At 56.5% G+C, this 13,213-nt stretch overlaps 6 protein-coding genes across 6 annotated transcripts; 3 read left to right on the top strand and 3 right to left on the bottom strand.

Moving 5' to 3' along the window:
* Positions 1–1,945: 1,945 nt before the first annotated feature.
* Positions 1,946–3,107, bottom strand: JN550_006854 (uncharacterized protein; the record flags this gene model as incomplete). Its single annotated transcript, XM_049318638.1, has 2 exons — positions 1,946–2,373; positions 2,444–3,107. The coding sequence occupies 2 exons, from the start codon at positions 3,105–3,107 to the stop codon at positions 1,946–1,948; spliced, it is 1,092 nt and encodes a 363-aa protein (XP_049171089.1).
* A 1,792-nt stretch (positions 3,108–4,899) lies between these two features.
* Positions 4,900–5,786, top strand: JN550_006853 (uncharacterized protein; the record flags this gene model as incomplete). The annotated part of the gene is made up of 5 exons (XM_049318637.1): positions 4,900–4,914; positions 5,065–5,176; positions 5,266–5,403; positions 5,472–5,640; positions 5,702–5,786. The coding sequence occupies 5 exons, from the start codon at positions 4,900–4,902 to the stop codon at positions 5,784–5,786; spliced, it is 519 nt and encodes a 172-aa protein (XP_049171088.1).
* Positions 5,787–6,641: 855 nt separating this feature from the next.
* Positions 6,642–7,903, bottom strand: JN550_006852 (uncharacterized protein; the record flags this gene model as incomplete). The annotated part of the gene is made up of 2 exons (XM_049318636.1): positions 6,642–7,739; positions 7,829–7,903. The coding sequence occupies 2 exons, from the start codon at positions 7,901–7,903 to the stop codon at positions 6,642–6,644; spliced, it is 1,173 nt and encodes a 390-aa protein (XP_049171087.1).
* A 676-nt stretch (positions 7,904–8,579) lies between these two features.
* JN550_006851 (uncharacterized protein) lies at positions 8,580–9,774 on the top strand (the record flags this gene model as incomplete). Its single annotated transcript, XM_049318635.1, has 2 exons — positions 8,580–8,642; positions 8,695–9,774. The coding sequence occupies 2 exons, from the start codon at positions 8,580–8,582 to the stop codon at positions 9,772–9,774; spliced, it is 1,143 nt and encodes a 380-aa protein (XP_049171086.1).
* A 1,002-nt stretch (positions 9,775–10,776) lies between these two features.
* Positions 10,777–11,323, top strand: JN550_006850 (uncharacterized protein; the record flags this gene model as incomplete). The annotated part of the gene is made up of 2 exons (XM_049318634.1): positions 10,777–10,925; positions 11,026–11,323. 2 exons carry the CDS (start codon positions 10,777–10,779, stop codon positions 11,321–11,323), a joined length of 447 nt encoding a protein of 148 aa, XP_049171085.1.
* Positions 11,324–11,409: 86 nt separating this feature from the next.
* Positions 11,410–12,976, bottom strand: JN550_006849 (uncharacterized protein; the record flags this gene model as incomplete). Its single annotated transcript, XM_049318633.1, has 2 exons — positions 11,410–12,727; positions 12,786–12,976. The coding sequence occupies 2 exons, from the start codon at positions 12,974–12,976 to the stop codon at positions 11,410–11,412; spliced, it is 1,509 nt and encodes a 502-aa protein (XP_049171084.1).
* Between the last annotated feature and the right edge of the window lie 237 nt (positions 12,977–13,213).

The following is a 13,213-nucleotide window of genomic DNA, read 5'->3' as shown; positions in this document are numbered from 1 at the left end:
AGAGCTGATGTGTATGTCGTCCTGCGAGCAAGCCACAAATCTCTTGATGATGGCAACGGGGCCCTCACTCTTGAGAGAGCACAAGATAGGAACGTGATATTGCGCCCCTACTTTAGCGTGAGGACGGACCTGAAACCCCATACATGGTTGTGCGGTACAGTTACTCGGCTGATTTTGCCTCCAAGAAAGAAGTTCAATCACCACGGACACCAAGGAGCTGGAAGGAAGAGCTTAAGAAAGATTCGTTGTCTAATTTATACGACTGAGAGATTGAATTAATAGGCGACGAGCTTCATTGAATTGCATAATATCAATATTCAGAAATCATCGTACTGGTGTAACTTTTGGCCAGGTTGTCCCTGTTTCCAAGATGCTTAGGTCTAGATTATCAATGCAGGCCTCACTATCCACCACAGGGCTTTCCCCTTTCCAATACTCCCAGCAATAGACTGCCACTATTAAATCAGCGAGAGCAATTAGCCATAGGGAGCCTAGTAGTTTTCTTATTGTACTTCCTGTGAACTGCTGACCCTATTGAACGCAACTCATATTTCTTACTTGATAAGGTGCATACAGATGGCGGATTCAAAGTCAGTCGTTTCAAGTACCACTGTGAAATACTAGCGTCAAGATAGATATCAGGCAAAATCAGGACGGTGGACAACTCTGTTGCTTCATAGGCACGCTTACATGAAAAAAGACAGCAAAAGACGAGCCTAGCAAACTGGTCTGGACCTCCATGCCGATACTGACCGATGGGATGAAGCACACAGAGTACCGGAACCAAGAAATTACAGATATATTGACCCATAGCCACGCTGGAGAGGTGATTTGTCGAATGCACCGCAGGTCGGGTGCGATCAGAGACACATCATAGGGGGTTAGATATTGCAAAGACTGGATCTTGCTTCCGTACCTGTAGGAGAGCTAATGAGGCAATTGTATCGAGGGTCCCCCTTGGTAAGATCCCCGGGACCGAGCCGTAGCTAGAACTCCATGCTGATAGTATCTACCAGACCGCAGAGTTCGGATAGGAGAAGGCGTTCTTGCCATGACGTGGTCCATTCCCAGAGCAGGAGAGGCGGACTATCCTAAAGAGGCGCATATATACCCAAGAACCTGATATAGACAACTAGATCAACTTTAGGTGTCGGCTCATGGGTCACAGCTCAGGTCGCAGGTGATGGATGGGATGACGGCGCTCTGCGACCCCTTTTGAGATCACACACACAAGCGACTTGATGATGCCAATCCCAGGGACCGGCTCCACTGTCTGAACCCATTTGGTTCAAGAGGCATCTCATCATCGTATTCCCCAAATGCGAAAGAGAATAACTCCGAATGAGATTCACTGGACCATCGGAACTACATGCGAATTTCAGCCTGGCTTCCGTCAACGACAAGGCTATATCATCTCGTGGCGTAGTTTCCAGGAGCATTTGCAAAATGCTTCAATCGGCACCCTCTTCGGTACGAGTGCAGTAAGAAGGCCTTTCGGAATGTTTCCAATTTATTCGCCGTTCTTCGACGTGCGGTATTATCATTAGCTATGAATAGCAGATGCGGCCCAAGGCCGCAAATCGGCGAGTAGCGAGTGACATGATCCTTTCGATCGTTTTTCTTTGTTTCTTTCTTTCTCTCCGCGAAACCGTGTCTTGAATGTGCCATATAGTTGTCACACTTCCCCCGGATCCCGGCTGAGCGGCGACGCGCTCACGATATACAAGGCGTAATCATACAAGCGTCCCGGGCGTCTCCATTGTGCTCCACCCGGAACATTGGCGCGAGCCCAAAAATAAACGAACGCCCGTCAATGCCCCCTTATAGGCTCTGGCGAGTTGACGCTCCCACGACGGCAGTATCCTGTCGCCAACCGCAAGAAAATGTCCCTAGAATACACATAAAGAATCTGCACAAAACTGGTGCTGTAAGCTGACCAAACTGATCACAAGGCCTTCGTCTTCTTGGCTTCGGCGGCCACGGCGTCCTCGGCGTTCCTCCTTGATCGCTCGTACTTCAAAGTCGTGTCGCCCCTCCACATGGTGCCCAGCAGTCTGTCCCAGAAGGTGAAGAAGGGCTGGGAAAAGTTGGTCTTGATACCCCAGCTCTGGTGGTGGATATCGTGGTACGCAGCGTTGTTGCCGGAAAGGTGCTGTAGCGGATCCCAGGGAAGGGCGTAGCCGCAGTGATCATCGACCGTCTTGATGGACGAGGCGGTGAAGAACACCATGCCCTGACGCGCGGTCATGCCAGAAAGCATGTAGGCGAGGCCGGCACCCGCGGTGTCGAGCAGGAAACCCTCGAACGGGTGGTTGTAAAGAGCTCCGTAGGCGTACGGCACGTAGAGCCTGTGGTGTCGCGAGTGGAAGGTAGCTAAATTGCAAGGCAAGGTAAGCAAGGGCCCCTTGGTAGATCAAGTAAAACAATCAGAGCCACAACTTACTGTACAGCCACTTGTTCATGTGCATGGCACGATGCAAGAAGTACTGCCAGGTATCGACAAAGGTGACGGCGACGAGGAACTGGATGCCAGGGATGACCAGCCAGTAGATGGCCTTGGCAACGGCCATCTCCCAGGCAGCGAAGGCGGGCACGGCGGCGCCATCAGGCCCAGCAAGCCCGGTCGTGAGGAAAGGGTAGTGCCCGCCAGAGAGCGCGCCGGCCAGGAGGGGGTGGGATGCCGACATGTTCTTGGCCATGGTGACGGCATTGATGCCCAGAACGCTCAAGACAGCAGGCAGGGCCCTCTGCGCAATCCGGATCCTGGTGGCCCAGACGGCAATGTCGTATTCCTCCTTGCCCTGGAGCTGGGGCGGATCCATGAAGGCCAGGGCGGCGCCCACGGCCGTCTGGATGACCTGCTGCAGGAGAACATCGCGGAGGACCTCGTAGCGGGTGGCGCGGTTGCGCGAGGCGATCTCGGCGGGGGTGTGCAGTCGGTACTGGGGCCATATGTCGTAGACGTCGACGATGTGGAAGAAGATGGACACGACCCAGTAGCCGACGATGGGCACGATCAGGGACAGGTAGAAGTCGTCGAGGCCGGGGACCAGGCTGGGGACCTCGGTCAGCTCGTAGGCGGGCAGCGGAGGGATCGCCTCTGGCATCGTGGCGTTCGAAGCCATGGAGGCGAGCAGAGAGGGGGAAAAGGTCGAGCGAGAGCAGCGTGGGCTGAGGGCTGAGCAGATTGTCTGAGAAGGAGGGTTAAGTCCGTGAGGGTGAACGGTCTCAGCGGGCTTCGGAGGCCGGCTTGAGGGTCAAAGATCGGGGCGACGTTGGATTAAGACGGGTACAAGTAAAACGCTACTGCTATGCAAGAGAAAGGAAGGTTCGGGTGGTGCGGCGACAGAAAGGAGCGGAGGGGGAGCAGTTGCAAACCAGACGCGGAAATGTTGCTCTCGGTCTCGGTCTGCTTACTGACGCTTCCCATGGGATGACACGGGAGATGGGATGGAGATGGGCCTGAACTAGTTAATGAGCGCCTGAGATTACGGCGTTGACGGTCTTCTTGGCCCCAAAAAAAAGAAGCTCCTCATTCGTCCAAGCGCTCTCCGCTGTCTGGCTGTCTGGCTGTCTGGCTGTCTGATCAGACTCTGGCGGGCGAACAGCGAGCAGCGAGCCATCAACAGCGAAGCTCCGGCCTTCCGGGCTGCTCCTTTAAGCCCAATTTCGCTTGCCCGCGCTGGCCCCCCCCCCTAGCCCAGAGCTTGCCACTCGTTCCGATGTCACCAGTTTTTCTCGAATTTATGGGGACTCTTGGATCGATAATCGCATGACGATTGCATGTCTGATGGTACATACAAGACTTCCATCATCAGCTTACATAGTACAGCAGGGTGAGCTTGCACGGGATTCAGGTTAGCAGTAAATCAAAATCCCATGGGCAGATGGCACCGTCCCAGCTGCCAACCTGTTGGGCGGCCTTGCCTTGGGACAGTGGCAAATGTCTGATTACCCAAGCAGAGCCAGACCCTCTCCCATGCGGGAGTCCCCTCCATGCATGGTAAACTTACTGTACTGTAAACAAACATTATCAACATGATCGATTATGGCCATCACCGCGGGATTACCCTGGTTAAGGTACAGCAACTAGTTTCTGCCGACAGTGATTACCCAAGATGCCCAGCATCGAATCAACCAATGCGTGCCCGACACCAGATTGATAGCTATAGTTAATCATATGTTCCATCATCATCATCATCATCATCATCATCATTCATTTGGACAGCGGCTCAGGTATACCTCCCGGGTTGACACGACGTCCAGTACTTGTAGGTATAACTTATACACAGCAAGGTAGAGCCCGGAAGTCTCAGCGTCCACAGTCAATGCTCAAAGGAAAACTCCACTTGATCTCGGTGCGAAACCCCTTGATTGCGCGCTCGCATCTGCAAAAGGCTGCTTGGAGTGAACAGCACTTGACGATGGATGCATGATAAGTTCATATCAACAACTGGAGTGGCCCAAATGAAAGGTCCAAGTTTTTTTTCCTTGTCCTTGTCTACCTACGCTCCTAAAGGCGTTGCCCCTCAGCACTGGCCCAGACGAGGCGATCCGAGGGGCTAGACTGCGATAGGACTAGGCCGCACGCCCCGCAATCGATTGGTTGGTTCGCTGGGCCTCCTCCCCCTTTGGCAAGCTATTGGGTGCTCTCTCTTTTTTGGCCCCTTGGGCCCTTTTGGTCCCCTCCCCAATTCGGGACCCCGCCCACTGCTTGTCAAATTTGTGCCAGTCTCGATTTTCTATTTTGCTGCCCCGCCTTAGCGCCCGGGTCGTGGTCTTTTCTCTCTCGGGAACTTGCGACGACCACATCTCCACGACTTTCTTCATCCTCCCCATCTCTACACTCCTTCCCTGCATCTCCCCCTTCTACAGCAAGCCCCTAGCTTCGCCGCCAACATGATCATTTTCAAGGTGAGTTCCGACTGTGTTGCAGGCTCCCCCGTCCCGCCCGAGCAGAGACGAGGCGCGCCAGCCCGCACCCCGCACCTCTCTCGAGACTCTGCGCCCACGCCCAGAGAGAGCCCTGAACAGCGTCTCTGATACTGAACCCCGCAACCACAGGATATCAGCAACGGCTCTGAGCTGCTCTCCGACTCCTTCCCCCTCAAGGAGATCGATGGCATCCTCTACGAGGCCGACTGTGCCATGATCCAGGTCGGTGGTGAGAGCTTCGGTGAGTCCCAACAACAACATGGCCCCTCCCCTCCCCGGGCCCCGCCCGCCTTGATGTTATCGCGCCCGCTAACCGCGACTTGTACCCAGACACCGGTGCCAACGCTTCCGCCGAGGAGGCTGGCGAGGACGTCGAGGACGGTGTCCAGAAGGTCAACAACATCATCCACACCTTCCAGCTCCAGGAGATCCCCCTTGGCAAGGCCGACTACAAGAACCACGTCAAGTGTACGTTTAGCCGCCCCGAGAGCATGTCGGGATCCAGACAACTGGCTGACACTCCCCATCTACTGTAGCGTTCATCAAGAAGGTCAAGAAGCACATGGACGAGACCGGCGCCTCGGATGCCGAGAAGGATGCCTTCAAGACCAAGGGCCAGGCTTTCATCATGAAGGTCCTCAAGAACTTTGACGACTACGAGTGCTACGTTGGTGAGGCCGGTCCTACTGAGGATGATGACCAACAGTAAGTCAAGAACCCCGCGTCATAGCTCTACGTATTACAGTGTCCTAACCACGCCTTCCAGGGTTGTCCTCCTCAACTACCGTGAGGACGGTACCACCCCTTACTTCACCTTCTGGAAGCACGGTCTGAGCGAGATGAAGGTCTAAATTGGGCCAACTGGGAAGGAGCACATCTCTTGGGATTTTTCAACGCGACACACAAAATTCTCATATAGATTGTCCATGTCGCCGGTCAAGCGATAGGACAGTACTTAAAAACTCATTCACGTCGAGATGACATTCATGCCACCAATCAACACCAACCAGGTGCCCACACTTTCATACTTGACATGTATACTCGCCGTGCCTCCACTGCCCAGATTATGTGAATAGGTGAACAACAGCCAGAGGATCTCCGTCACTGTGGATATCTCGTTTCCATTGCATTAGATAGAATGACCTTCAATGGCCGATAATCCAGGTATAGGCAGGTAGATCCTCGACTATTCAACGCCGCGAGGCTACCAACACTATTCGACAGCTCTTATAACAAGTCAAGGTAATTATACATATCTTCACCCTCTTAGTTATACCATATCATAAGAGACAACCGCTAGTATGTAAGCCGATGTATTATTGATAGCCACGTTATCAGTTTACTTACAGCCGCTCTGGCGTACTGTTGTTCGCTGTGCTCACTTTCTAGCGGACGGACACTGAAACTGGATTTTAACCTGTTTTTATTTGACTTTTTTCTGTTTGCTCCCATGTCCATTCTCCCTCCCTCCCTCCCCTTCAACTCCTATATCTCACTCTATTGTAAGTTCCCTATTTGCCAATTTCTTGGTAATGAAACCTCTCGAATAACTTGATTGAAGTGACTTTCGCCTTACAAAAAAGGGATATGATTTGCACCAGACTCCCTCACCATGCCGCACGCAAAGCAACCAACTCAGACCACACGCCCTCAAAAGCCAAGCATGTTAGAAAATGCATGTTTGATCCACAGCCCAATTTGCGCCCTTAGAACGTTGGTCTGGTGCTCAGTGGCACGGGCGGAGGTGCCGCATCGTCGTGGGGGACTGGCGCCGAGCTCAGTTCCGCCTTCTTCTTGGGAGGCGGCGGGGCCGGTGGTTTCTTCTTCGCGGCGCTCAGAACCGTCGCCAGCCCATTCGCTGCTCCCACGCCGCCGGCTCCCTGTTGGCCCGCCGCTCCGTTAACGGCCTCGTTCCCAATCCTGGCACGTTCCGTGACACCAAACCGCTGGCCGAGCCCATTGACCGTCCGCAGCCCGCTGGCAACCTGCTCCCCGTGGCGCTGGCGGAAATTGTTGGCCGTGCCCGCCGCGGCCTTGGCGTCCGCGAGAGATACGGACGACGGGTCCTTGTTGAACTGCGAAGCCGTCCGGAACGCCGCCTGTTTCTGGGCAAACGATGTGCCCTGTGAAGGTGAGGCCGCGGACGGGGACGACGGGGAGCGCGGTGGCGGAGGCGGCGGCGCAGTACCCCCACCGCCAATTCCCAGGCCCGGGACCGAGATCCCCGCCGCGCCGAGCCGAGACACGGCGCCCCGGTTCAGGAACCCGTCGTGCTGGCCCTGAGTCGTCTGGGCATGACCCTGGACGGGAGGGTGAGCCGGCGATGCCGCGCGCACGGGCGAGCTGGTGCCGCTCCTCGGCGGGAGACGAGGCGGTAGCGACGGCTTGCCAGCGGGCTTTTGGACGGGTGAGTAGGCCGGAGGAGCGGCCGGCGGTGCGCGGCCGTCGGCGCCGTCCTTGCGGCCCGGTGGGGGCGGCAGGTGCGCCGTCGACAGGCCCGTCGTGTCGAGCTGCCAGCCCTTGGACGGCGCGGGTGCCGCTGCTATGCCCTCCTCCTGTTGCGCCGCGGGCGAGCTGCTGCCACTGCTAGCGCCGCTGTACTGCGACCGCGCCGGCGGCTGGGGCGTCGGCCGGGCGGAGCCCAGGGCGGGAGCATGGCTCGCCGTCGGGGCCGGCAGGGGCTGTGAGGGATCCCGCTTGGGCGGCGCGCCAAAGGAGGACGGATCCCGTAGCTCGGAGATGGGGCGCGAGACGTGGGAGCCGCTTGAGGAGTGAGAGCTATCGCCGCGGCCGATCAGTCCTTTCTGAGGGGTCCGTACGTCAGTTTTTCGTGTTGTGAGGCCCGGCCAAGCCGGTACTTGGATTGGTCGTGCTATTCAGGCCGACGACTCACCATCTGCCCCTTGAAGGTGGTCCCTTCCTTCTCCGGATGCCAGCCATTCTTGGCTATGTCTTTCCAATCCGGCATCGCTGCGGTAGCTTGACCCTCTGCTGAATAGAACCCGGGGCGAGGCACAGAGACCGCATTTGAATCGTCGAGCGAGGTGTTGGAGTCGGGAATGGGCCTCGGTCGCCGTCTGGCCCCAGACCCAGATGTGCCCAGATGTTATCAGATTGGGCCCAGGTGGGTATGACGTAGGAACTAAACTTTAGCACAGCTGGGCGGCAGTCACAAGCCAAATCACCCAATCGCCCAATCACCCAACCCACGCCAGCCGGCTGTGCATGGAGACGGGGGTCGGCTACCCAGCCGGGTCCGGGCCTGTAGAGTTTCTTCTTTAACGTATCAAAACCGGGCATCAGTTGACGAAATAGACATTTACGTGACTATAAAATAAAACAAATTGAATGTGTTTTGGGTATCTTTTGTTTCATAGCTGGATATTGGAACTACCGTGGACAGGCACTTATGTGTTATGTACCCTGGAGTTACAGGTAACGAAGCCCCCCAAAACCCGCTTGACAGGGGGCCCCTTATCGATTGAGACCCCTCCAAAACCGCCCCGACTCGATATTGACTTGGGGGCGTCGCGACACCCGACGCGTCGACTGAATGGATCCCAACTAAACTGCCGACTATACCAGCATTCCGCCGTTTGCGACAATCTACGCCGCGCAGTCTCCATTGCACCTACAATGTCATCATGGCGCTTGCAATCAATTCGGATACCGAGCTCTTGACTGAGCATTTCGGATACCCTCCAGTCGTAAGTCCTCCTCGCCCAGGCACGCCGCCACCACCCAGGGTCTTGCGTACAGGTGCTCACCAACGTGGCTTGCTTTGGGTTGCAGAGTCTCATAGACGACATCATCAACAGCGTCAACATCCTTGCCGAGCGCGCCCTCACCTCGGTCGAACAAGCGCTGTTCAGTGTACCGCCCTCCAAGTTGGGATTCAAAGCATCCAAGCAGAAAGCCTCCGCCGCCACCGCCGAGGATGCGCCCGACCCGGCCGAGCGGGCCAAGAACGAGATCGAGTCCGGCACCCACCAGCTCGAGACCCTGCTCTGCGCGAGCATCGATCGCAACTATGACAAGTTCGAGATCTGGGTGCTGCGAAACATCTTCTGCGTCCGGCCCGACGTCCGGAACTACATCCGCCTGGGCCACTACGAGGGTCTCGACTTCTCGTCGCCCGCGTCGCCCGCCGCCCACGCCGAGGGCGCTGACGCCTTGGTCGCCGGAGACAAGCCAACCGTCGAGTCCATAACGCAGCTCCGCCGCAAACTGCGCGAGAGCATGCGCCTGAACGCCCTGTTGCATGCCGAGCAGGAGCGCAATGCGCGGCTTCTGTCCGACCTGCGCAGCCTGCTCGGCGTCAAGGACGACAAGGTCAAGGACGAGGAGCCGCCCGCCGCCGCCGCCGCCGCACCGGGAGTCGAGGAGAGGGTCCGGGGCCCATTCTCCTTCCTACACGAACAGGTCGTCCAGCTCAAGGACGCCGGCGCAGACACGCCGCTAAGCACCACCACCGCGTTCACGCTCTCACAGCTGCAGGCCCTGCGTGCGCTGTCTACTTCGCTACGGACCATGTCCCCGCATCTAGCGCCGCCTGACGGCGGTGAGGAGACTTCCGAAAACACCAGCAGCCGTAGCTGGCGGCGCGAGCGACTGGAGTACGTAGAGGGGGCCACGAGGCGGCATCTGGAGACCGTGCAGGGCCTTGAGCTCGGCAAGGACGGTGAAGTAAGAGATGGGGAGTGGCAGGGTGAGGGCAGGAATCTTGGCGGTGGTGAGGTTGAGGGCTTGGAAAGGATCGTGTCTATTATGGGGGGTGCGGCCCCGGTGCCAGAGACTACGGACGACAACGAAGAGGATGAGAAAATGGACGAGTCGTGATCTCACCATTCTTCGTCGGCGACTTGGGAGAATGCTTGCTGCCTTTCGAGAGAGGACGAGAGAGTAGCACTTGTTGACGATAGACCCAGGTTTACGAACGCGCTGGCAAAGGCTGGAATTCAAGGGTTGCGCATGCAATCGCGTAACAGCAGGATATATGGAGGGCGTTCAGGAGTTTGATCAAAGGGAGGACTTTCACCTGGGCGTTTAGTGCGCCCCATCGGTTTAGTGCAAGTGTATAGGGCACATCCTCGTGGGGTATTTAACCCCATGTTCCAGCTTAGGCAAGCGAATACGGACTATAGGTCCAGATATTTGCTTCACAGCATGAGAATGATGAACCGAGTGATGTGAAGCAGTACTCCCAGACGCCTCTGAAGCTACAGCGATGGGATACTCGGCGGCAATGGCCTCTTGAAAATACATTTTCTGGGACAACGCTGGCGATCCTTGGATACTCGCCCCCTGAGCGACATACATGTAGGCACCCGCAGATATCCGTGGTGTCTTTCAATGACTTCCATCACGGCTGAGTCACTTTCTTGCCACGACAGCTTCGTCTCACCAAGAGCTGAGCGCTGAGTGACGAGAAACTCCATGGCTGATCCCTGGGGCTCAGCAGTAAGGCAACCTCACCGCCGACTTTGTGTTATCGGGGAACCCCCTTGCTGAGACCCTCTCGAGCCGGACACGAGATTATCGGCGGGCTCTAAGCTGAGGTAGCGAATGGCGGGGGTTAAAGCAGCTATTGCAGGATACGCTGGAATGAAACCTGCTGGGATGGCTGTTACACCAGGAAAGGGGGAATGAGACCAGAGCTGAACTGAGCTGAATAGCAATGAACAGGGCTTGCTTTGTGGTCTATAAAAGCTTGGCATTTCCTATCACCATTTGTCCACAGCAGTTGTGCCCTTCGACAACTTCTGGCTATATAGACAGCTTACTCTAGCGTTCATCACCCGTCATCTCCTACTGTTCACATAAGACTAGATGACAGAAAAGATGGCTAGGCTCTCATCGATCAAGCTCACCCTCGCCACTCTCCTGGCAGCCACGGCATCAGGAGCCAGCATTCCGTGCCCGCAGGACCCAACCTCGTACGCTGTGACGAAGTTCTTCGCGAGCTGCATTCCGCACTCGCTCACCTGCTCGTAAGTGGCCGCCAGCCCTGCTATGCCCCTTTCCTCAACTCTACCCGCATCGAAAATCCCCACAGCCAGGCTGACGACGGCATTCCTGCCTTGATCGCAGGTACCAATTCATCGTCGATGCAGCCACAACCTGCGCTCTGGTTCCCGTCGGGCCCGACTACCTGCCCGAGGTGCTGTTGACCGGCTGTGCGGACCCGAGGTACTCGTGGGCCGTGACCAGGACGGCGGACGGCGGGCTGGACCTGAGCATCACGACTGTGTCCGTGGTCAGCCCGGGCGTGAACGTCACGGGCACGCACAAGATCGCCAGCGACGAGCTCGAGGTCACGAACCACGGCAGCGTCCAGGACCAGAGCTATGCGGGCCCTCAGGATTTTGTGGTGCAAGTCGCGGCTTAGGGGACGGAGTGGCGAGGGGGCGCTTCGCAGGGAGCGGCATGTTCTAGACGTCTCCGGATCAAGTTGAATTCCCTCGAAACTTGTCTTTACTTCATCTTCGCCCTTTGCTTCATCGTCGCAGTCTGTGCTTCTTTGACATCTGATGTCCCTTCGAGCTTCACGCCTTTCCCGTTGTGACTCTTGGCTCGTGTCGATGGCTGAATGTCGGATGAGTTTGGATGATTTTGACTCTCAATGCGTACAGCATCCGCTGCCTCGAACTGCGAGTGTCGGCGGTAAAAAGACTCAAGGTCCTCGTACGCCTTCAGTATCCGAGGGTCGCCCCGCGATTTCCGCTCAAGTGCCAGGTCCAGCGAGCGTCGGTAGAAGAGTTCGGCATTCGTTCCCCTATCCACGAATTCGCCAGTGGCGCCAAAGGCCTGCGTGACATCGATCTCTATATTATCCAGCGTGAATTGGTAGTTCTTGTCCCACTCCTCCACGTGGCATATACTTAGTAATGCGTCGTGGTGCGGCCCAAGAGTGGTGTCGACTTCGGACGTCAACGTCGACAGTGAGTTGCTCCAGGTAGCCCAGTATCTCGCGTACTTGCCGCCAGCAGCGCAGTGCTCCGAAAGCTGGCCTAGAGAAGATGCAAACATCTCCAGTACAGTGCTTGCGTCGACTGCGCCTGCTCGGTAGAGGAAAGTTCCCAAGAAATACTTTGACGTAAGCCACATTGGATGGCCCATATCTATATTCCCCAGGACGATATTGAAATAGGCCGTGAGAATTGGGATCTCGGCCTGCCGTGCTTCCGAGATGCCCATCGCGTGGATGCTGACCCAGAGCATCGTGAACGGGTGTGTCGGCCCCAATTCAATTGCGCAGAGCTCTGCGGCAAACTTGATGAACAGCCTGGCCACCTCTTCTCCGGCGTTGGCGAGGCTTAACAAGGCGAAATAAGTGCACTGTACCAGATTGGAGTCCCAGTAACGAAGGACGGACTGAAACCGAGAGCAACAGTCATTCAGCATCGCAAAGCCAGCCGGCGAGTCTGGCTGGTCTTTTATCCTCGTGGCGGCACTCGTGATGTCCACCCACCACCCTCTGGTCCGAACCCCGGCCAGGTCATCCTTCACTATGGCCATATGCTTGACCCAGTCCTCGGAGTAGATCACGGTAGCTCGCATCGCGCTCTCGGCCAGCTTCAGACTCTCCGGTAGCCCTGGTTGTACTATCCTCACCTCGGCGCGGTTGGCGATAAAGTTCTTGAGCCGTTGAGAGCCAAGCTGCCTTCCCTTCACGAGTGGAAGTTGAGCTGCCTGGCCGCGAGCCGCTTTGAGCCAGACATCGTCGCGTTCGTTACGGGTCAGATTCTTTCTCATCCCCCAGACCTTGAAACGGTGCTTATACTGCTTGGGGCTGGTTGCGCATCAGCTCATTGCGTCGACAAGCCGCTCCGGGACGAGAGACGACCTACCTGGCGCAGAATCCATGCTTTTGGCGCATAATATCCGCCACTTGCCTCAGTGGTTTGTTCAATTCTATGTAGAGGTGCAAGATCTGTTCCTTCTGCGCGTCCCACTCCTCCGCCGTCGCCACCCAGTGATTCTTGGCACGAATCGGCACTGACGCCATCTCCGTCTCTGGGACGCCTGCGGTGGCTATCATGGCACCCGGGTTGCGGACCTGATGTCGTCGCGTAGATCAGGTAACGAACCTTGTCTAATGGGATCGATGCTCGGTGTACTCGGTCACGTGCGCGTAATGCAGACAATGTCAGACACCGCGCCGTCGGGCGTTACGGAATCCCTCACAGGTATCCATGTAAGCTCTGGTCCCCGCCTAGTCTCGTGTTGTGGCGCATAGACGTCTGGTACAGAGCCGTTTGAATTGACATTGGCAGCG

Source organism: Neoarthrinium moseri (assembly GCF_022829205.1).
Source record: "Neoarthrinium moseri strain CBS 164.80 chromosome Unknown scaffold25_Wmoseri_CBS_16480, whole genome shotgun sequence".
NCBI classification, from domain to species: domain Eukaryota; kingdom Fungi; phylum Ascomycota; class Sordariomycetes; order Amphisphaeriales; family Apiosporaceae; genus Neoarthrinium; species Neoarthrinium moseri.
This window is presented reverse-complemented; position numbering and strand designations above follow the sequence as displayed.